This window comes from Hemibagrus wyckioides, linkage group LG22 (genome assembly GCF_019097595.1).
Source record: "Hemibagrus wyckioides isolate EC202008001 linkage group LG22, SWU_Hwy_1.0, whole genome shotgun sequence".
NCBI lineage: Eukaryota > Metazoa > Chordata > Actinopteri > Siluriformes > Bagridae > Hemibagrus > Hemibagrus wyckioides.
Window position 1 is genome coordinate 13159095 of NC_080731.1, and position 23877 is coordinate 13182971.

Here is a 23877-nt window from a genome sequence, read left to right on the forward strand (position 1 = left end):
TGTGAGTGTAGTGTGTAGAGAGCAGGTGTGAGTGTAGTGTGTAGAGAGCAGGTGTGAGTGTAGTGTGTAGAGAGCAGGTGTGAGTGTAGTGTGTAGAGAGCAGGTGTGAGTGTAGTGTGTAGAGAGCAGGTGTGAGTGTAGTGTGTAGAGAGCAGGTGTGAGTGTAGTGTGTAGAGTGAGAGCAGGTGTGAGTGTAGTGTGTAGAGAGCAGGTGTGAGTGTAGTGTGTAGAGTGAGAGCAGGTGTGAGTGTAGTGTGTAGAGAGCAGGTGTGAGTGTAGTGTGTAGAGTGAGAGCAGGTGTGAGTGTAGTGTGTAGAGAGCAGGTGTGAGTGTAGTGTGTAGAGTGAGAGCAGGTGTGAGTGTAGTGTGTAGAGAGCAGGTGTGAGTGTAGTGTGTAGAGTGAGAGCAGGTGTGAGTGTAGTGTGTAGAGAGCAGGTGTGAGTGTAGTGTGTAGAGTGAGAGCAGGTGTGAGTGTAGTGTGTAGAGAGCAGGTGTGAGTGTAGTGTGTAGAGTGAGAGCAGGTGTGAGTGTAGTGTGTAGAGAGCAGGTGTGAGTGTAGTGTGTAGAGTGAGAGCAGGTGTGAGTGTAGTGTGTAGAGTGAGAGCAGGTGCGAGTGTAGTGTGTAGAGTGAGAGCAGGTGTGAGTGTAGTGTGTAGAGTGAGAGCGGGTGTGAGTGTAGTGTGTAGAGAGCGGGTGTGAGTGTAGTGTGTAGAGAGCAGGTGTGAGTGTAGTGTGTAGAGAGCAGGTGTGAGTGTAGTGTGTAGAGAGCAGGTGTGAGTGTAGTGTGTAGAGAGCAGGTGTGAGTGTAGTGTGTAGAGTGAGAGCGGGTGTGAGTGTAGTGTGTAGAGTGAGAGCGGGTGTGAGTGTAGTGTGTAGAGAGCAGGTGTGAGTGTAGTGTGTAGAGAGCAGGTGTGAGTGTAGTGTGTAGAGAGCAGGTGTGAGTGTAGTGTGTAGAGTGAGAGCAGGTGTGAGTGTAGTGTGTAGAGTGAGAGCGGGTGTGAGTGTAGTGTGTAGAGTGAGAGCGGGTGTGAGTGTAGTGTGTAGAGAGCAGGTGTGAGTGTAGTGTGTAGAGAGCAGGTGTGAGTGTAGTGTGTAGAGTGAGAGCAGGTGTGAGTGTAGTGTGTAGAGTGAGAGCAGGTGTGAGTGTAGTGTGTAGAGTGAGAGCAGGTGTGAGTGTAGTGTGTAGAGAGCAGGTGTGAGTGTAGTGTGTAGAGTGAGAGCGGGTGTGAGTGTAGTGTGTAGAGAGCAGGTGTGAGTGTAGTGTGTAGAGAGCAGGTGTGAGTGTAGTGTGTAGAGAGCAGGTGTGAGTGTAGTGTGTAGAGAGCAGGTGTGAGTGTAGTGTGTAGAGAGCAGGTGTGAGTGTAGTGTGTAGAGAGCAGGTGTGAGTGTAGTGTGTAGAGAGCAGGTGTGAGTGTAGTGTGTAGAGAGCAGGTGTGAGTGTAGTGTGTAGAGTGAGAGCAGGTGTGAGTGTAGTGTGTAGAGAGCAGGTGTGAGTGTAGTGTGTAGAGAGCAGGTGTGAGTGTAGTGTGTAGAGAGCAGGTGTGAGTGTAGTGTGTAGAGAGCAGGTGTGAGTGTAGTGTGTAGAGAGCAGGTGTGAGTGTAGTGTGTAGAGAGCGGGTGTGAGTGTAGTGTGTAGAGAGCGGGTGTGAGTGTAGTGTGTAGAGTGTGAGCAGGTGTGAGTGTAGTGTGTAGAGAGCAGGTGTGAGTGTAGTGTGTAGAGTGTGAGCAGGTGTGAGTGTAGTGTGTAGAGAGCAGGTGTGAGTGTAGTGTGTAGAGTGTGAGCAGGTGTGAGTGTAGTGTGTAGAGAGCAGGTGTGAGTGTAGTGTGTAGAGAGCGGGTGTGAGTGTAGTGTGTAGAGAGCAGGTGTGAGTGTAGTGTGTAGAGTGTGAGCAGGTGTGAGTGTAGTGTGTAGAGAGCAGGTGTGAGTGTAGTGTGTAGAGAGCAGGTGTGAGTGTAGTGTGTAGAGAGCAGGTGTGAGTGTAGTGTGTAGAGAGCAGGTGTGAGTGTAGTGTGTAGAGAGCAGGTGTGAGTGTAGTGTGTAGAGAGCAGGTGTGAGTGTAGTGTGTAGAGAGCAGGTGTGAGTGTAGTGTGTAGAGAGCAGGTGTGAGTGTAGTGTGTAGAGAGCAGGTGTGAGTGTAGTGTGTAGAGTGAGAGCAGGTGTGAGTGTAGTGTGTAGAGAGCAGGTGTGAGTGTAGTGTGTAGAGTGAGAGCAGGTGTGAGTGTAGTGTGTAGAGAGCAGGTGTGAGTGTAGTGTGTAGAGTGAGAGCAGGTGTGAGTGTAGTGTGTAGAGTGAGAGCAGGTGTGAGTGTAGTGTGTAGAGTGAGAGCAGGTGTGAGTGTAGTGTGTAGAGTGAGAGCAGGTGTGAGTGTAGTGTGTAGAGAGCAGGTGTGAGTGTAGTGTGTAGAGTGAGAGCAGGTGTGAGTGTAGTGTGTAGAGAGCAGGTGTGAGTGTAGTGTGTAGAGTGAGAGCAGGTGTGAGTGTAGTGTGTAGAGAGCAGGTGTGAGTGTAGTGTGTAGAGTGAGAGCGGGTGTGAGTGTAGTGTGTAGAGAGCAGGTGTGAGTGTAGTGTGTAGAGTGAGAGCGGGTGTGAGTGTAGTGTGTAGAGAGCAGGTGTGAGTGTAGTGTGTAGAGAGCAGGTGTGAGTGTAGTGTGTAGAGTGAGAGCAGGTGTGAGTGTAGTGTGTAGAGTGAGAGCAGGTGTGAGTGTAGTGTGTAGAGTGAGAGCAGGTGTGAGTGTAGTGTGTAGAGAGCAGGTGTGAGTGTAGTGTGTAGAGTGTGAGCAGGTGTGAGTGTAGTGTGTAGAGAGCAGGTGTGAGTGTAGTGTGTAGAGTGAGAGCAGGTGTGAGTGTAGTGTGTAGAGAGCAGGTGTGAGTGTAGTGTGTAGAGTGTGAGCAGGTGTGAGTGTAGTGTGTAGAGAGCAGGTGTGAGTGTAGTGTGTAGAGAGCAGGTGTGAGTGTAGTGTGTAGAGAGCAGGTGTGAGTGTAGTGTGTAGAGAGCAGGTGTGAGTGTAGTGTGTAGAGTGTGAGCAGGTGTGAGTGTAGTGTGTAGAGAGCAGGTGTGAGTGTAGTGTGTAGAGTGAGAGCAGGTGTGAGTGTAGTGTGTAGAGAGCAGGTGTGAGTGTAGTGTGTAGAGTGAGAGCAGGTGTGAGTGTAGTGTGTAGAGAGCAGGTGTGAGTGTAGTGTGTAGAGAGCAGGTGTGAGTGTAGTGTGTAGAGTGTGAGCAGGTGTGAGTGTAGTGTGTAGAGTGAGAGCAGGTGTGAGTGTAGTGTGTAGAGAGCAGGTGTGAGTGTAGTGTGTAGAGAGCAGGTGTGAGTGTAGTGTGTAGAGTGAGAGCAGGTGTGAGTGTAGTGTGTAGAGAGCAGGTGTGAGTGTAGTGTGTAGAGAGCAGGTGTGAGTGTAGTGTGTAGAGAGCAGGTGTGAGTGTAGTGTGTAGAGAGCAGGTGTGAGTGTAGTGTGTAGAGAGCAGGTGTGAGTGTAGTGTGTAGAGAGCAGGTGTGAGTGTAGTGTGTAGAGAGCAGGTGTGAGTGTAGTGTGTAGAGAGCAGGTGTGAGTGTAGTGTGTAGAGAGCAGGTGTGAGTGTAGTGTGTAGAGAGCAGGTGTGAGTGTAGTGTGTAAACCGTAAGCAGGTCAATTTTCACTGACTTGTGGCGCTGAATTCGGCTCACAGCTCTCCGCAGCTCTTTAAGCTCCATCTGCAACTCTGACCTCTGTTCCTCCAGCCTGAGTAGGTCCCGCTTACTTGCCACTCTTTCTGACTGTTCCTCCCTTGACAAACTGTCTGTCACTCTAGAAGAGTGTGTCTGAATAACAAAAAACCCCATACATCATCACATCACCAGACTCAAGAACACAACCATGATATCCTACTGCACGCATACAAAAATCACTTTCTATAACTAAGCAATATCTTCTTGTGAGTGAGTTTGTTGCTAAATCATAAATGTAAAAAGGCAGTTGATTTATTCATCTTATATCTGTGGTTCAGTATAGCATCCCAGTCATAAATGTGGCTTACCTAACTAATATTAAAACCTTAATATATAAGCATGCTAGGGCCTCTTCAATATTTCAAGTGGCTGACAAAATCTTGTCTCACCATATCCAGATGACCAGGCACATTGCAGTGTAGCGTGCCATTAGGGATTAGAGGGATATGTAGACCACTGGGAGGAGGGCCATAAACCAGTCTGACCCCTTCAGGCGGAGGGCCATAAAACACTGCACCAGGCCCCACGGCTAGGCCTGGTACAGGAGGGGCGTAAATGACCATGCCTGGGGGAAGATGAGTGCCATCAGGGGGCACAGTATAGATGATTGAGCCTGGTGGGGGGGTGAAATGAGTTCCACTAACACCTTCCTCATCGCTCTCACCATTGCTGTTTGTGTATGAAGACTCTATAGGGATGGGACACGAGAGGTTTGTTTTCCCTGGAGACAATATCAGAAATGGTAAATTCATACACACGGCCAACACTAATCACCTCTTTTCCGATAATTGTGTGGGTCATGTTGGTGGGGTGAATAAACCCAGTATCCCGAGCTGGAAGAAGGTCTTGTCTCTTTGTGCTGCTGGCTTCTGGAACGTTTGCCTCTTTCAGGTGATGGAACATACTGAGAACCCAGGCCAGAGTCCTGTGTAGTCTGAGAACCAAGACTCTGGTGCTGGAAGGATAAATATATAACTTCCAGTAAAATTAAGAAACAAACAAAAAAATCTAAGGTCATTTACATACTTCAGTCAAGAAAATGAATAAATTAAGCGTATAATGTGTCCTTTAAGACACTGATTACTTTCATCTGAATAAAGAATTGGCGTTAGCAATGTAGCCATTTATCATGTAGACACAATTGTGTCTGTATATACTTGTGTGTATGTATATGTGTGTGTGTGTCACCAAGGCAAGCAAAAATGAAATAACCTTATGGTCAAATAGTTATGACGGCAGATATTTTGACAAAGTCGATTCAAAAGAGATTTAGAAAGTGTGAAAATGTCCAAATGCTTACAGAGGTGTTGTATATATTAGACAAGGTGCGCAATATCGTTCAACCTGTTTTCCACTCAACCACTCATCACACACACACCCGAGAATCACTAAACAATAGCTAACAGTACAGTTCCTGTGAGACACACATCTCACGCATAATATTTACAAACACACAGCTAATACACACAACATTCACACAGTCCAAGTCAACATCAACACACACACACACACAGTCATATATCAAGTATAATCACACCCTTAGGGTGTAAAGAATGTAGTCTTAAATTTCTGTTATGGTTGGCTAATAAATAATTATTTAATAAAATAATAACAATAATGGACCAAATGGCCCCAATATAGATGTATTCTGGTAGGGGAGAGAGAGAAAGAGAGAGAGGGGTTTATACTTGATAAAGTAACTCACACTTTGATATGGTGGAACGTAGTACCAGCATCCACTGCCATGTGTAGTACGTACAAAACTGGACAGGTAATTGCTCTGCTGCAGCAGAGTATCTCTAAGAGCTTCTATTTCCTCAATCAGCTCATCCAGGTTTCCACTGTTCTCTATACATGCAAACAGTTGAGGCTTTAATAAGTTAATTCTAATAATAGACCAAAGATTATTTAGTAAAAAAAACAAAAAAAAAAACAACAACATTTATTGAGTAAAACGGCACTAAATTAACACTGTTACCTTCCAGTGCCTGAGCCAGCTGATCTCGAAGATGTTTAGTCTGAACCTGTTGGCTTTTTAAAACTCGGCTCAGCCTGGCTAACTCCTGCTGTTGAAATTTGGGGTCTGGGACACTAAGGCTATCTGTGTCTGATAGAGGAACCTAAAAAACAATATACAGATTAGGACAGAGACTAATTTTTCAGCTAAGCACCTTTTTCTTTACTTCCCTTTTTTATATCATGTGACAAGTCATCATGGTCCTAAAATCATATGATGGATCATTTACTGAAACTTGTGTAATAATTAGTGTTACCTTACCCTGTCTTGAAGCAGCTTCTGTAGATCCTGTATTTCTGCCTCTGCCTTTGTTAGATCTTGCATGGCTTGAGCAGCCTGTATCCTGGATTCTTCTAGCTCCTCTGCATCCTACAAACAAAAAAGCACCTGATATTAACATTTGTCAGAACGACAGTGGCACTTTGTGACCAGAGAAAGTTGGCAAATCTGCAAAATAAAACCTGATATTATTTCTAGGAAATCACTAACTTATAAACTCAACCATTGCAAGTATATATGTTACACAGTTGAATGAAATTGCCTGGTGAAAACATGCTTTCTAAGGTCTGAAAGGAAGGAAGAAAGTGTTAACATTACTGGAAGTGGCAGACTTCTGTGCAGTTTTTCATTTGCTCTAATCATTCACATTTCATTTCACAGCTCTAATGAACTTGACCACAATGCACAAGGCAGGCAAAATTTATGTTTTGCCTTGTTAACACCTTGTATTATGCATCTCAAGAATGTAAGTATACATTAACACTGACCATTTGTGATCTGAATTCTTGAGATGCAAGGCCAAAGATGAAGATGCATAAAAGCAATGAAATCATTTCTATATCCAGTTGCACAATTGTACCTCTGCTCTCTCCTGACTGATTCTCTGCACTGTGCTGTGGAGTGAGCGAAGCTTATCTTTGGCAGCACTCAGCTGATCGGCAGCCAGCTGATCAGCAATAGTGAAGGATCTCCTAAGCTCTCTTAACTCCAACTCTAAGGACTGTAGCTGTTCTTGTGTATGAGTCTCCTCGGCCTTTACCTATGCACAAACACACAGCTATACAACACACCTCTGTACATTTCACATGTAAATAAAATATTCAATATTCAAAGTGTTTCACTATGAACATATTATATATTATATATACACTGTATATATAATATATATATAGTGTGTATATATAATATAGTATATATAATATAATGTAGTAATATAATATAATATAGTAAATATAGTGTGTATATATATATATATATATATATATATATATATATATATATATATATATATATATATATTCTCCTGCCAAATATCATATCAAAAAGAACCTAGATTGCTTTCACACACCTGTTTGTCTTGCTTCCCTAACTCCAAGAATAGACGATTTCTCTCACTCTCTGCTTCTTGGAGACGCTGTAGTGTCAGATACTGCTGCTCCTGTGCCTCCTGCAGCTCTTGCCTCAGCTGGAGGAGCTCAGCCTCCTCCTCACGCCTCTCTGCTGCCTGTTGGGTTGTGACCAAAATCGGTTAAAGCATCACACTAATTAAAGCCTGGAAGAATTCTCTAAGAAAAACCTGTCATTTTATTTCTTAGACTTGCTGCATTTCCCCGAACAATTTTCCTAAGAAGCTAAAGAGTATTTTGAGAGGGTTTACTATATGATGAAAGTTTTACTATGATAAGAACGTTTAACCTCTCAAAAGGCAGTGACTCTTAAATCTTTAAACAAAACCACAATCCCCTTTGGGAAAATGAATGACAAAATAAAGACTGAAAAAATTAATATATTGTATATTACATGATATGTAACAATAAATAATAAAATATAGATAATAGATAAAAAATAAATAAAAATAAGATAGATCAGAATTTCAGCATCTATTTTCTGATATTTACATCAAGATGTGTACAAAGCTACAAGATACTGTCACCAGTCTTGCTGTGTGAACTAGGTGCATATTTTCCTCCAGAATGGTTCTGTAGTCCTTGGCAGTGAAGGGAATAATACTGCAGCATAAACCACCACTGATCCACACTTGTGCTTCACTCTGGGCATGCAACAGGTGGTAAGCTCGTTTGGGGCTTCTTTACACTGTAACTCTTCAGAAAGTGGGAAGGTGGACTCCTCGGAGAACAATGAATATTTCACATTGTCTACAGCCAAAGATTTCCCCTGCTGACAGAGTGAAAAAAACTTTGGGCTATAGCAGCCCAACCATGATTATTGACCATGTGGAGCTCCCAACAAATAGTTTTGGTGGAAAAAGGAGAGTTGAGGTATTAATTCACAATTAATTCCTTAGAAAGATTCGAGAGAAAAATTCACCTATTACAACGGTAAAGTTGTACCGTGTGCAACCAACTGCTCTGCACTGCTCCTTACTTCAGTGGAGCTAAAGTAGTCTTCTACTAAAGGAACTCTGCTGTCTAAACAGTAGGTCACAGAGGGGATGCTGTTTGTCAGTAATGGCTGTGAGTTTATTGAGATTTAATAAGATTAAAAACTTGCAGACAACATAAAGGACCTAAGCTTCCTCTGGTTGTGGCTGTGGTCCTCTTCCTCCTGTAGACCACCACCACCCCATTGGTTGTGGCCATATTGAGGAACAGACGGTTCTTCCTAAACCAATCCATGATGCTGTTGACGAGATCTTGTACTCCTCTTCCTGTCCATCCCTGATGTGGACAATGAACAAGATCTGATCTGTACAGAAAATTTGTGGTGTACAGTGTGAAAGAGGATGGGGAAGAGAGTTCCCTCTGGTGGTCCACTGCTGCTTAGAAGAACCTGAGGCCTGTCTGACAGATACAGATACAGACCTACTGTATCTGAGCCCATCATGGACACAGACTCACGCCAAATGCCTTCTCACCACAGTTGTACCATGGATGTGAGTACATGACTGCATTGTCCACAATTACCTGTGGCTGGTATGATAACTGCTGGGGGTTCAGAAAAGAGCTGACCTTAGACTGCCCCCCACAATGTACAGTATTTGTTGTTTTGCTTTAAAGCTGGTGATCTGCTTCATTCCTCAGTCCTTCAATGATTTCTGCATCTGTTCCTTGTCCTTCAAAACCAAAAAGTCTGCTTACAGTAGTTCCACACCCACAACACACCCTCATTCTAGTTCAGAATATACTTGTTCAGCCATGTATCAGTGAAACAAATCACACTACACTCCCAGTACTGCCTTTGGGTCCCAGTCAGTGTGCTGAATTCATCCATCTTATTGTCAAGAGACCTAACATTTTCATGATGACCGCTTGTTGTGTCTCCTCTTTGTCTTCTAATTGCATCCAGCTCTGCATCCTCTGTGTGGCCTTAGCAGTTCTTCAGAAATATGGAACCGCATTCTGGATGTCTTCAGAGCGCCAACAGCTGATTGTGTGTGTACATAAAGGGACCATGAAGATAACCTAAGATATAACATCTCTTGAGACGGGTGTTATAAACAAAGACTCATAAACGATGGCTGTGAGCTTAAAGTGTCGACTTTCACTTTCTATAAAACGTTTTATATCATTCACCCAATTTTGATTGAAAAGCTGAAAGAAAAGCTGAAAGTCTTATACAGTAAATAACTTCACCTGTATATATACACTATAGACTTCTATTTACTGTATACTAATTCTAAAATTAGAATAAAATAAAAAATGATAATGATGCTTGTACGGAAGGTCCTTTCAACACACACATACATATACATATATATATATATATATATATATATATATATATCGTACAGTTGCAGAGATTAAATATCTACAATCTGGTGTCACCTAGAAGTGTCTGGTTCACATTTCCCATGGGTGTCTTTGTTCATTGTTAAATGCACTATGTAAATGAAATCTACTTGAACTGAATAATGCATATATTATATTTAAAAATACATTGCTTAATTTAAACTCCAAACAACAACGTTGCCATAAACACTCATAATATAATTTATGACCCTATGGGTTTGTGCAAAATAATCAACTCACCCTGGCCTGTTGGGCTTCTTCACATGCGCTCTGGTATTTCTGCTGATAGTGTGCAAGCCTGTTTCTGAGCATGCCCAGCTCATGTTCCAGCCTATCCTGAGCACTCTGGGCCGCATCTCGGTCTCTCAAAGCAGCAGAAACTGTGCGGTGCAGCTCTTCCTGCAGTTCAGCCAAGCTTTCGCTCAGCATATCTCCGTCACCAGTCACTCTGCTGTTAGATGAACCCACATCAGCATGATTGCTACTCAATTGAGTATCAGTTCAAATGTTTATTTCAACTGTTCCCCAAATTATTGTGATATCATACCTTAGTTCACCTGACCCTGTGGCAATGATTCTCTTTAGCCCCTGCAAACTCCTGGCCACTTGTTTAGGGCACAGCAGTTCCCTCTTGATTTGCTGCAAGTCTTTTTGCAAGACACGGACTTTCTCCATTAGGGAACCTTTCTCCCTCTAAAGTTACACATAGACAACATCATAGTGAAAAGTAAACAGCCCATAGTTGCAGATGGAGACCACACTATGGATTATTTTTAGCCCAGTTTAGTCAAGCATCTCAAGAGCAAACAGATAAGACTATGTTCAACCTTGTAACTATAGCAGCATAGATGGCAAGCTAATTATGTTTACTCAGTAGTAGCAACTGAACCTTAACTGCTTCTATCTGGTCAGAATTAATAGTAAATCTAGCTCATTTTCTCTTTTTTATTTTAAATAATAATGGCACTTTTCAACTGGGACTCTGTCTTGATTATTGTCACTTGTGCTGAGTTGCAAAGCTCACTGGTCAAGCCCAAAGAAGAATCAAGAAGATTGTCACTATTGTCAGTCAGAAGTCCAAAAGAGCATTAGTATTTTTTCCCTGACTATCAAACCAACACTAACAAATTGTGGGCATATGTAAGCTCACTGACTGCCCTGTGATGTAGCAAGAGCAGCAGTTCAAAATCAGATGTGTTGGTTGGCTTCACAGGTCTCAGAGAAAGCACATGCTAGCCAGCCTTCACTCTCCTTGGTTGGAAGCCATCATGTGAAGATAGCGAGTGGTGGGAACTGGCCAATTGACTAAACTGGGAAATGTGGTAGGAAAAAAAGCACCTATTGTGAATATAGGCAGAGAACTGCATCTGTCTGTGAGAACACACCTGCAGCGTGTTGAGCTGTTGCAGGAGATCAGCGTTCTCCAGCTCTCTCTCTGCAGCTAGCTGTAGCTGAGCCAGTGCATTCTCCTTAGCCTGTCTCTCCTTCTGCAGCTCCGTCTGCAGTGCAGAATGCTCTAGCTACAGGTGACATTAAGAGTCAATCCAGGCATTTCAGTGCATAGGATGCAAGGCACTTACAAACAGTTCATAGTGTATAAAATGCTTTTGCCTTAAAATTGAAATAATACATTTTGATCTGACATAAGCACGAAAAATAACTAGATTAAATATAACTTAACTTAATATAACTTATCATTTAATCATCTCAAAGTGCTTTTGGGAGGTACCTGACTAAGCCGGTGCAATCGACTCAGCTCCTCTTCCAGGTGGCTGACCTTACAGTCTTTCTCTTGCAGCTCGGCCTCCAAATCAGCTTCATAGGCACTGACATGACCTTGAGCCTCCTTCAGCTCTGAGTTCTCCCTCCGCAGAGTCTGCAACTCCTTCTGGTGCTGCAGCAACTCCTATACCAACCAACACCTTCTCTTTTCATACAATTCACACAACCGGTAAAACTGTTTGTTTTTTTTGCTTGTTTTTCAATTACACAGTTTTGGTCATCAAATCAAATTTTATCCACCATTTTCCTGATTTTTTTTTCCCCTGGAAGTCTCCCCTAGCTCATACCAGAAACCTGTTTTACTTTGCTGGTCTCTGGTGTTTTAGCACAATGAAGGCATGTTCCTAACTGATAATGTGACGTTACACTTTATATTAAATATTTATATTATATTCCATGAATTTCTTCAGTTTATTGATGTTGTTGCCAGTTTTAATAAGGGTTTATTTAGAAACAAAGAGCAAGGCAACAGTACAACGGAAATAGTTCAAAAGATAGATCGCTGCACAAAGGTATTATTGTTTTTAGCAGAATAACACATTTCAGTGCTCAGTAAAAAATTTTTTAGGATTGATAAAACGGTCAAACCTCCTTTGTGTTTTCACATATCTGAGCAACTTGCTGCAGTCGGCTGAGCTGTTGGTCTTTGTCCCAGACGAGCTGCTGTAGAGTGTCATTCTCCTTCTGCAGGCGCAGGCAGTCAGATTCGGCCTGTCGAGCTTGATCCTTCACCCCATGCAGGTAGTCCTGCAGTCCGGAGATTATGCCCTCTAGATCCTTCTTTAATGCTTCATTAGCTGCTATCTGACCTGCCAGATAGGAAGGAAATAATCAGACACCTAGAAACATAGTTTCAGGTGTTTCTAAATTTTTTACTTTTTTTCTAAAGAGTTATGACTCTTTTCTTAAATAAATAGATTAGACTTTCAGTTAGTTTAACTGAAATATTAGGCGTGACGTAGGTGTGAATTTTGGTTACATTTAAAATATGTACTGTTAAATATAGATAAAATAAATACATTTACAGATTTGTAGATCTAGATATACCATCTAGGCACTAAAACACAGAGAGGTTTGTCAATACATCAGTGCTATATCATTGCTGTTTAGGCATACTGCTTAGTGAGTGGTTGGGGAACTCTCTTTAAATGGCACTTGCAGCACTGAGACAAATCAACACAGTGCAGAACGATGCAGCACAACCCACATTATATAAAATGTTCCTCTGCATGCAGATTGTAAAAGACGTGTACCGTCTTGGAAATAATCATTCCAATATCAGAACGATGTCTCTCACCCTCAGTAAGCTGCTGTTCTAGATCTTTGATTTCTTGTGTCTCCTTGGCAATGCGACTGAGCATGTCATCTAGCCGGCCTTCCAACTCGTGCTGTTTCTTACTCATGATGGAAAGCAGCTGACTCTTACTGGCCAGCTGAGCCTTCACATGAGCCTGAGACAAGAAATCAGTAGACAGAGGGTTTACTCACAAACGTTTTCATTACATTCTGTATTGTCCTCTGGCTCATGGTTTGAGTTCATGCTTTAATGCAACACGTAGATGAAAATTATTTCTCAGGGACAAAATAATTATGCACATTTTCTTGTAATAGCAAAATTAACAGCTTATAAACATCATGCTACATATACCATAGGTCTAAGTGTAAGATCTAAGTGCAGTTTCTGACTGAAAAAAAAAATCAGCATGTTCTTTAAGCACTTTACCGCTAATACATGAAAATCAGGACATGGAGATCTAAACAGTTCTGCACTGTACATTTCACTTGAGATTACATAACTCATTACCATCTCTGTCTGTTACTTCCACTATCACAACATAAACAATTACAGTTTGGTACCTTCAAATGCAAAAAATGTTATTTTTCCATAACTATGTTTTTTTTCACAACTATTAGTGTGGCATGACTATTTTTTTAAAAGCAAAGATTTATCATATTTTTTTACTTTCCTTAATCCTAAAGCTACTTGCTAAAAAGGAAGTGTGTTATTCAAGTGATATAAAATATCAGAATGTACAATTTTTTTACCTGTTTATCATCAAACTTATCAAACAGAAGAAAAGATTCTTCAAGCATTAAATGATAAAGATATACACAGAATTATAAAAACGATATTAAAAAATATTATATTACGATATAAAAATTATATAACGTGCAAAAACATATAATCATGCACCACTCCCTTACTCCACTGGGATACTTACTAACATAAAGTGGCTGACATAATCACAAATCCTGCTCTTCCTCCATTACTGGCGAGTGAGGCTACAAGGAGGCTGTGTGCTCAGATTTAGCCTTCCCTGTCTCTCTGATTCTCTCCTTGTTTGTGTAGCCTCTACCCTAAAAGTTTTTGCTTGTACATTCTAGCCATAGTACAGGGTTTTCCCCCGCTTTGCACTTCATCCCCCCCCCCTCAACACACACACACACACAGTTTCTCCTTATTCTCCCCCTTTCTCTCCTCTCTCTCTACCGCTTTGAATCAACACAGGAAACTCTCTGTCCAACCAATCACTGCCTATATCCAAGCTATGACAATATCTCCTAGGAGGGAGTGAACAACTTTTCAAGCTCCACCCAAATTCCCTACAGAAAGACTCTTCCTATTTCCTTAAAGAGACATGCACTGAGTATTAGTTGGCTGGAGCTTTTGGTACTCTTACTAGACACCTCTGATTAACTATATACTCCACTGGGAGGCTGATCTTGTTTTCCATGTACTTACGTTGTTGCTGAAATGAAGCCATGGCAACATTCAGGATAGCTGTTATTGTCAAGGTTCCAAGCAGAGATATTTTTAACACTCAAATGTTTTAGTTCAAATTCTTAAGGAATTACAAATGACTTAGGAATAAATTGACTTCAGCAACAGTTACAGATTCCACAAAGACGTGTGCAAAAATAAAAATAAATAAATCAATCAATAAAAATGGCAGAGGCAGAAATTTTTACTAACGTGTCTGATGTCTTCTGGATTCAAAGTGTGCAGTAAGCTCTGGAGTTGGTCCAACTCCGCTTGAGCTACACTGAGCTCAGAGCTCTGCCTGTCCAGCTGCTTCTCCAGGGTCTCTGCCTCCTGCCGCATCTCGCTCAGCATCTGGATCTTCAGCTGCAGCTGTTGTCTAAGATGGTCCTTCTCTGCTTCTGAAATCTGCCAAATACACTAGAGTTACAGAGTCTCCAGCTGACCCGGTGATTATGTAACCTCCCTGGGTCTTAGTTGCAACCCGCTCCAAGTGAGTCTTGAACCCAGGTCTCCAGCATGGGAGGCTAAAGACTGCAGCCACTAGCATCAGTCGGTAGTGCGCCTCTTGAGAGCAGGGGAGTGAGGTTTACCTGCACAGCACCTACAGCTGGCCTCCGTTACACTCACCCTCCTATATCTCACTCCCATCTGGGTCACGGCACCAATGTAACCCCCCGGGGTCCTACTCGCAACTGCTCCAAGTAGGTCCTGAACCCGGGTCTCCAGCATAGGAGATGAGCGCTCTAACAAGGAGGCTAAAGACTGCAGCCACTAGTGTCAGTGCACCTACCGCTGGCCTCTGTTACACTTACTGTATCATGTGAGCAAATGTATTCAGTAACATTAACAAGTTTTTTGATAATCTGGGATTAAATTATGCATCATAAATCACAAGACTTTTTATATTTATTTAATTGTACAAACTACACATTATACACAATACAAATTTAAATATTAAACTTTTTCAAATAATAAACTGTTATTATTAGATAAACGGTGTGTACCTAAAGTATTGATATCCATAATAACTATTTAGAAATATTTTCATTTTATGCAAATTACCTATTACATGTAAACCCATTATACATTTCTTTTGCAACTTATTATATGTAAATCAAAAAAAATGTTTGACCGGTATTAATATATGCCAAGGAAACATTCCCTACACCATTACACCACCACCACCCAGCCAGTCCTGCTGCCATAAGGCAGGCCTGGTGATGCAAAATTCATATGTGGCAGCCCTTAGAGGGATAATGCGTAGGTCCACCACCACAACGGTCTGGGGAAATGGAGCACATTTTTCTTATAGTTCTTTGGCACAAGGTATATTTCAGGGGCTTGGGGGTACAATACAATAAATTGTGTGTGCAAACTTTCTGGTGTTTAATACAGAACTAAATACACCCTCTCATTTTAAAGTCAGCAGTTTTACTGATCTGTATAAAGGTGTTTTGAATGTCCACTACAAAAGAAACAGGGATTATATTATTACAACTATTTGTGTTAAATTTGACACTGTGCTAGTTTTTTGTTTGTTTGTTTTTTTCTCTCTCTTCATGTGGGATAATTGTCATTTTTTATTATTTCTGCTAAACATATTTTGATGTTATGTGATTTTCATATTCTAATAAAACTAGTTAACTGAACTGACTTAATACTATACTATACTATGATAATATGCCCTTGTCTAATGTTGGTTAAGTTGCACATTTGAAAATTCTCTCAATGCATTGGCAATGCTTTTCCAATCCTTAATGTTAACATTAACTGAAGCTCTTGACTTGTATCTGCATGATTTTACTCATCACACTGTACCTACGTGATATTTAACTTATATATACAATCACTGTGTTAGAAAAATAGCATATGTTTAATTGGCTACTATAAAAATGTTTTGGACCAACAGTAATGAGAAAAACTATAGACTATTTAAAAAAAAAGACACTCACTCGTTTTTGAGATGCCGCCTCTTCTAGTTGTTGCAGCTCATCGGTGGCTCTCAGGATCTGTTGCTCTGTGTACTCCATCTCCTTACGCAGCCGCTGTAGCTGCTCCTCTGCTACAGTCACAGCATCTATTATTTAACAAACACCAGTATTATCCCAATTTTATAATAGCACCATACTCACCAATGTAGTAACATGATCTTAGAGTTGATTCTTTATTTTTACACTATTATAATAACTAATAAATTATTAAAACTGATTATAACACAGTTACATACTGGAATGTAACTGGTCAGAAGGTTTTTTTTTACTGCACAGCTCAGACAGTAGTTCATGAACAATAGGTTTATACTACATTCTAGTATGTTATTGTTTCTATAGTAACAGTGATTCATGGGGACTTGTGTAGTGGACGTTCCACATAATCTAAGACAAATAATAAGGAAACCTCTAATAGCTGAAATGGTGAAATTTTATGTCAGGAGACATTTATTTTACAGATAAGAGGATGTCTGTGCTTTGTAAGATGGAGATGCTGGTGAGGGAATGACATATCTTGGCTGTAAGTGATAACTGGGAGTAACTTGTCTTGCAGATGTTTCACAACATTCAATTTGTGATAAACCATTAAAATATATGATGCATCATTCAATAATCAATTGTAATTACTGGAAATCACTGTGATATAAATGGAATGACACACCAGACTATACAGATGAGACAGTGCTCATAGATGCATAGATGTCGATGTAAAACTCATGGAAAATAAAAATTAAAAAATGTATTATTTGCATGTCAGTACCTCTTTCCAAGTCATGCCTAGATTCCTCCTCTTCTACTTTGCCTGTATGTGTGAGACCCCCTGTGGCCAGATTCCTGTCCCCTGTATCTGTACTGTCTGATGTAAATGTGTTCCTTTTGTGTCGGGCTTTTCCAATGTACGGACTCTCACAGAGCACATTCCCATCCTGGTCCTAAAGAGGATATAAGGTGGAGAATGGACTCAATGAACAAATAGGAATTGAATCATGTAACTTGATGAAACTGTAAATTAAATTCATCAGTAAAATATAAAACCTCGGTTACACTTTATACATACATGTGCACAAATGGCTGCCACATTGCCAGCTTTACTAACTCAATATGCTGTTTTTTTTGGAAGATTAACAGTAGGTCAGAGCTGGTTGGCTAGTTATCAGGATTTTTTTTTACAGTGGACAAAGTCTGTTTGCATCTTATTAAAACTTGGACACCGTCACGGTCATAGTGTGATATCACGCTACACTGTCCCCACCGATTATACGGAGGTACTACACACTGAGGATGTGTTGTAATTTCTGAAGAGGCACAAATTGCTGCTGGATAAACACGGGCAGCCATCTTGCAAATGCACACACACACACACATTTAATATCAAGTATAACAACTGCCAGATTAATAAAGTAAGTCCTGATAAAACTCACATGATTAGGATAAAAAGGAAGTGGGTCAAACTTTGCATCTATCTTATGAAAAGCCAGCTCTTGCTCAAGCTCATACTGTTTCTGGCAGGCCCGAGTCAGCTCTGAGGTCTTCTGCTTTAGCTGGAAAATAAATTAAGCGTGTTTAAGAGACAATATTTCAGGTACATGATTTCAGTGTAGGACATAAACTCCACTGCAAACATATTCCATAAAGGTAACTGGACATATTCAGTGCATTTTGCAGAAGTAAAATGCATGTGCATTATCTGATTTAACAACGTGACTTATGCATGCAGAAAGCATTGTAGCATGCTCATGAAAACAGCAGTGCTAGATCACATCACTCTTAGTGACTACCTGGTAGCACAGGAGAAAGTCATGACATGTCACTTCACTAGGACTTCGGGAATTGGTTGATGATTGATCTAACAGAAACTGATTGGACACAAATGAATACCTTGCAGAAAGAATCCAGCAGGAGAACGGGTAATTGAGGCTGAGAATGCAGCATGGAAAAGTAGCATACAGACAGAAAAGGTATGCACAGTTTATAAAAGAACATGCACGTATCTATCTATCTATTTTTCAAAAGATTATAATTTAGAATGTATGAATATAAGGTACAGACAGCTGACAAAGGTAAAACTGGGGGCTGTGGAAAGCTATTTATTTATTTTGCCAGCATGTTTTGGGTCTGTATGTGTCCTTGATGGAAGAGTCACTGCAAATCAACACAAAGCTCTTCTTAACCTACGATGAAACGTTTCTGTAGCGATAAGCATGGACTCTTCTAGGGCATCAATGTACTCATCCACACTGCTATGTACTCACTGAAGATGAAAAAGTCATAAATAAAATGCTATGGCCTTCACAGTCACCAGATCGCAATCAAACACCTATGGGAGATGTTGTGCTGACGTGTTACAGAGATCTCCAACACCATAATAAAAACCTTATTTGAGGGAATATCTTTTGAAAGAAGAGTGATGCCAAGGCACACTACAACTGTTCCCTTACTAAGATACAGTACTTTATGCTGTTTTTTCCTTGTCATCTGTCTCTATACAGACACCAAAAGTTAAGATAAACACTACTCACTGCTTCTATTCATCCCACTCATTCATATATTGTTCATGAAGCAGAACCAGTTGTTAGGTGGGAAACACAATGAGTCTAACTGAGGTATGAAAGAATGCAAAAAAAAAAAGAAGAAGAAGAAGAAGAAATCAGTATTTAATACTACCTTTAGGGTGGCTGACAGACCTCTAGGGAAAGTAGGAAGAAGTGAAGAGGAAATTGGCTAAGATTCAGCAAGAAAGAAGAAGGAAGCAAGCTCAAATTTGTTACAATGAAAAAAGAAATGACTTTAAGCCCTACATTGTTTCTTGTGAATAGAATTTGGTAAACACAGTGAAATTTACTGTCTGTTACTGCAGTCTAGAAATCAGTGTCACATTATAGCCTTGAATATTATGATCAGCACAGATGAACAAGAAAGCTCTGGTACACACCAGTTCCGACTTTGTGTCCAGCTCCATTTCAAGCTCTTCCTGTCGTGACTGTTGCTCCTGGCTTTGCCTCCTCAGGCTTTGCTGGAGCTGCTCTTGATTCTCCAACTCTTTTAATGCTGCAGTTTTCTCCTCCTGCAGTCGCTCAATCTCTGCTCCTCTTTCTTCCAGCTCTTGCTCTAGACGCTCTAGCTCCTCTACAAGCCAGAAAACATCAGCCCAGGGGACATAAGCAGAACATTTACATCCAATTACTTGTATTTTTCATAATCACAGTATGTATTTACAGTTCAGTAACAGTCTGTAATAATCTCATATGGGAAATGGAAAGGACACCCTCCTTCAATGTTATGTTTTTATTTATCAGGGCTTTAATAAAAATGATCAGGTGTTCATCAAATTCTTTAAACAAACAAATCAGCACAGGTGACAACAGATTTCTATAAGAACACAACAGATTTCTATACATAAACTTTTTCTCCCAAAAAGTAAACCAACATTCACAAACTAGATGGGTACAATAAGTTCACCCTTGTTTTTTGCTTAATTTTTAGATGCTGTAATTTCACACTGAGGGTTAAAAAAGCTCTGACGATTTATATTCAGGGCAGCATGGTGGCTTAGTGGTTAGCACTGTTGCCTCACAGCAAGAAGGTCCTCTGTTCGAATCCCGTCTTCCTGTGTGGAGTTTGCATGTTCTCCCCGTCCCTGTGTGGGTTTACTCCGGTTTCCTCCCACAGTCCAAAAACATGTACATTAGTTTGATTGGTGATTCTAAATATTGTGTGTGTGGTTGTTTGTCTATATGTGTGGCCCTGTGATGGACTGGCGACCTGTCCATGGTGTACCCCTGCCTTTTCCCCAATGTGCGCTGGGATAGGATCCAGCAGATCCCTGTGACCCTAATTAGGAATAAAGCAGGTATAGATGGATGATTTATATTGGGCTAATTTTTTTGTATCACAAAATTCTGACAATTTCACAGGGGTGGGTAGACTTTTTATATCTGTTGTGTAAACATACAACTACACATATATTGTATACGAACATTGTCAGAGACAAATTACAGTTGAAAGTGAAGTGTTAAATGATTGCCTCTATTAAACCTTATCCAATATTTAAAAATGTTAACCATATTTCCCTGGATCCTCAATCATATGTCTACATATGTTTACAAAACAAAGCATCCATATTTGCCCTCAGAACTACACAGACTGTATAATGGTAGGTGCTATTTTATTTATCTGTCTTGTAGTGTATTGTCTTGTCTGTTTGCACTGTCTCTTGTCTTGCAGGGTTTGCAGAAGGTTGTACACATGCACGTTATATGAATAGGTTAATTTACTTTTTAGCCCTTAGTTCTGTGTTATCTTATATAGTTCTGTGTCTTTATGTAACAACAGGGTCCAGGAGGGACATCATTCCCTATGATGAGTTTCATTCACTATGTACTTCATCAGCAATATTTCGTCAAAATGACCACGAGCTTCTCGACTTGACTTAATTCATAAAAGATCCTGCAGCCCTGATTAGAGTTTATATGCAAACAGTGAGTAGAAGTAATAGTATACCAGTGTGAAAGCGCTGATATGCTTTCACTCGCTCCTGTTCGCTGATTGGCTGCCCATCCAGAAACTCCAATGATCTCAGATGGAAGACTAAGAAGAGGCGGTAGTGGGGAAGGTCAGATACAGGGTTCTCTGCTAACATCAGCTCTGTGAGACTTTTTAGATGCTTCAGTTTGGCGAGCTCATGAAGCTGAAAGATAAAAGATGATAAAAGTTATGTCATGGCATGCACGGACAACCGATAAACAGCATAGGCAGAATAGACTTAGACTAACAGAAAATATCTTGTTTTTCTGGAGGTTTAGCTTCTGAAGGGATCTGAGCTTTTTCCCCAACCACAGTGGCACGTGTTCAATGCTGTTGTTAGACAGATTCAGAATCTGTAGGTTTGCCATTTGCTCTAGGCCTTCTATTTTCCTGCATGATGGAAAACCACAATTTAAGGATGCAAGCTTTCAGCAATTCCACAACATAAAATGCTTACTTAATGAAAAATAGAATCACTTACCTTATTCTGTTATTGGAAAGGTGCAGCTCGCGCAGTTGATGAAGCCTCTCCATTTTCTCAAGTTTTTCAATGATGTTGTTACTAAGGTTGAGAATATGAAGACGCTCACAATTGTCCAAGTTCTCAATGAACTAAGAGAGATAAAGAGTACAAATCAACTAAATATATACCAGAACAAACACTCAGATCAATAGGTTATGAGCCGTAGACTGAATGTCATCATTTTTACCTTGAAGCATTTATCCCCATGAGTGGTGGACAGATTCAAGCAGCGCACAAGGGACAAATTGTCTTGCTTGGTCAACTTCTTAATAAAATCTTCTGTGATGTATCGTGTTCCTGTGCATTTTATTTCACCTTCAAACCAAATGTAAATGAGTGAATGTGACAGCAGTATTACAACATTAAATCTGGAGGGCAAGTGTTTGAAAGTTTTCACAAAAGGGACAAAAGAGAACTTCTGATAGTGTTACATATTTTATTTATTCATTTATTCATCAGTAACCCATCAGTATTCATCACATCAACCACTTTATCGTGGTCACTGGAAGGGGAAGTCTGTCTTGGGAACAGCAGAAACATGGCAGGAAAACATCCTACTTCCTTTCTCTCTCTCTCTCTCTCTCTCTCTCTTTATTAAACCCATGTTGACATAGGGGGAAACATTACATGTCTTTTGGTCATATATTTACTATCTATACATTCAAGCTGTTTTGGAACCAGATCTAATGAAGATACTGAGTGTCAATTATCTCATATGGGACTGGTTTTCACTTCAAACAGATGACGGATGACAGAATGCTGCCTCCCAGCTCAAGAGCTGTAACCCAGTTCGAATCTGAGCTCAGGTTATTGTGTTATGTTCTTCTATATTCTCTGGTTTCTTCCCATCTCCCCAAGTGTGAACAAGTGGGTGACTGTGTCTGCTGCGCCTGAAGCAACTGGTGTCCCATCTGTAGTGAATTCTCCTAAATTGCACTGTTACTGGGATAGACTTTGGATCCTCCATGACCCTGACTGGATAAAGTGGTCCCAGAAGATGAATGAATGAATGTCACATACTTCTCAAATGCAAATCCAAATAGATTCCAAAATACAAGGACTATCATTGTGCACATTTAAAGTTTGTGTAAAGGATAAAGGAAAATTATGTTTAGCAGTGTCTGGAACATTTTTCAGGATAAACGCTGTGAGAGATGTCATTTACCGTCATCACTGAGCTCATCTTCACTCGCTGCTGTCTGACCCAGGCCAGGAGGAGAAGCTGAACTCAACATTCTGCTGGACACCTTCAGTCTCTCCACAGACCAGGCTCTGTGGGAATCACTTATCCGCTTCATACTTACCAGTTAAACCAGCGGAATTTGTCTGTACAGGTTCCTCTGTACTGCTGTTAGCTAGCTAGCTATCCAAAAGAGCTCGCTTTAACAACACAGAGCTCCGAAAGTAGCTGTTTCCACTGTGAATATTCACCATGCTAGCACAACCTGCTGCAAGTCACTTGTGTCACTTTGCTTTAATTTAGTATAAATATCTTATAACAGTCTATAATCGCTTTAGGTCACTTATTCACTTTGGACACTTAGTTAGCTAGCTGAACTAAATAGCGTATTTATCTAATCTAGTTAGGTTGCTGGTTACCCGCTGAACTAGCCATAACACTGACCGAATAGTTTAATAACATGAACTAAACACGATGCTAGTTTCTTAAAAAATTATAAACAAATAAAAAATAAACTTTATCCTCATTGCATCTCCATTCACTCGTTAGTGAGAAGTTGTTAGCATAGCTAGACAGCAGCATTACAAGAGTGCTGTGCCTGTTACCATGGAGACTGAGCTACAATAGAGGACAGAGTTAATGCCGTTAACGGTAACGCCACATGACTGCATGAAAAGATAGCGCTAATTCTCACAACTTTCTTGATAAAAAAAAAAAAAGTTAAACACAAAATCGGACACTGTTTTCATTGAAGGACTCGTTGAAAGTCCAGGTTTTATGGGTTGTGACCATGCGTTTATTAGAAATAAATTCAATGTTTCATAATAAGCCTCGATAGAGGACACCTTTCTGTCAAAATAAAAGTCCGAACATGAATAAAAGTTCTCGTAGTTCGAACTAAAAAAGTTTTGGAAAATGTCAGATTTCAAACGGAAAATTAGCACACGTACTGCCTTAAGAAATGATAAAATATAAAGTGTTCAAGAGTATTTTCGCTTAATGAGCCTTCGCCCCTCATGACCCTGTCGCTGGTTCACCACTGTTCCTTCCTTGGACCACTTTTGATAGATACTGACCACTGCAGACCGGGAACACCCCACAAGAGCTGCAGTTTTGGAGATGCTCTGATCCAGTCGTCTAGCCATCACAATTTGGCCCTTGTCAAACTCGCTCAAATCCTTACGCTTTCCCATTTTTCCTGCTTCTAATGCATCATCTTTGAGGACAAAATGTTCACTTGTTGCCTAATATATCCCACCCACTAACAGGTGCCATGATGAGGAGATACTCAGTGTTATTCATTTCACCTGTCACTGCTCATAATGTTATGGCTAATTGGTGTATATGGATTGAGCATATATTAATTGTCTCAAATGAGAAAACCATGTGGTGGCAAATTCACTTTTGTGCTAGAGTCAGGGGTCAGGGAAAGCCTGGCACCTTCACACACTACGGACAATCCGGAGATGCCAATCAGACCACAACGCAATGCCTGTGAAGAACAAGCAAACTTCAAACACACAACAGTCTCTAGAGTTTACAGCATGAGTTCACAGCATGAGGTTTAACTAATTTATTGAGTAATTAAGAATTAATTAATTAAAACCATTGATGGGGCAACAGTTAGTGGGTGAAAACACCTT

General features: G+C 40.7%; 1 protein-coding gene across 4 annotated transcripts in view; it reads right to left on the minus strand.

Annotated features, from left to right (window-relative positions):
- The window catches only part of cntrl (centriolin), a 34809-nt gene extending 11796 nt beyond the window's left edge, over nt 1-23013 (minus strand). The window contains exons 1-26 of one of the 4 annotated variants that reach the window (XM_058375288.1): nt 22220-23013; nt 21242-21369; nt 21013-21143; nt 20780-20921; nt 20508-20694; nt 18940-19133; nt 18672-18728; nt 17886-17924; nt 17429-17548; nt 16768-16939; nt 15969-16093; nt 14227-14421; nt 12550-12703; nt 11841-12061; nt 11200-11376; nt 10856-10990; nt 10018-10163; nt 9711-9921; nt 7070-7225; nt 6581-6760; nt 5983-6090; nt 5683-5824; nt 5410-5552; nt 4479-4659; nt 4094-4392; nt 3640-3797 (exon numbers count right to left, since the gene is read on the minus strand). In XM_058375288.1, coding sequence (XP_058231271.1) covers nt 3640-3797; nt 4094-4392; nt 4479-4659; nt 5410-5552; nt 5683-5824; nt 5983-6090; nt 6581-6760; nt 7070-7225; nt 9711-9921; nt 10018-10163; nt 10856-10990; nt 11200-11376; nt 11841-12061; nt 12550-12703; nt 14227-14421; nt 15969-16093; nt 16768-16939; nt 17429-17548; nt 17886-17924; nt 18672-18728; nt 18940-19133; nt 20508-20694; nt 20780-20921; nt 21013-21143; nt 21242-21369; nt 22220-22352 — 4034 coding nt within the window. In that variant the 5' untranslated portion in view covers nt 22353-23013. Of the gene's footprint in view, nt 1-3639; nt 3798-4093; nt 4393-4478; nt 4660-5409; nt 5553-5682; nt 5825-5982; nt 6091-6580; nt 6761-7069; nt 7226-9710; nt 9922-10017; nt 10164-10855; nt 10991-11199; nt 11377-11840; nt 12062-12549; nt 12704-14226; nt 14422-15968; nt 16094-16767; nt 16940-17428; nt 17549-17785; nt 17864-17885; nt 17925-18671; nt 18729-18939; nt 19134-20507; nt 20695-20779; nt 20922-21012; nt 21144-21241; nt 21370-22219 lie in introns of all 4 variants that reach the window. The other 3 variants (XM_058375289.1, XM_058375290.1, XM_058375291.1) reach the window with 3 other exon arrangements.
- Nucleotides 23014-23877: the final 864 nt, after the last annotated feature.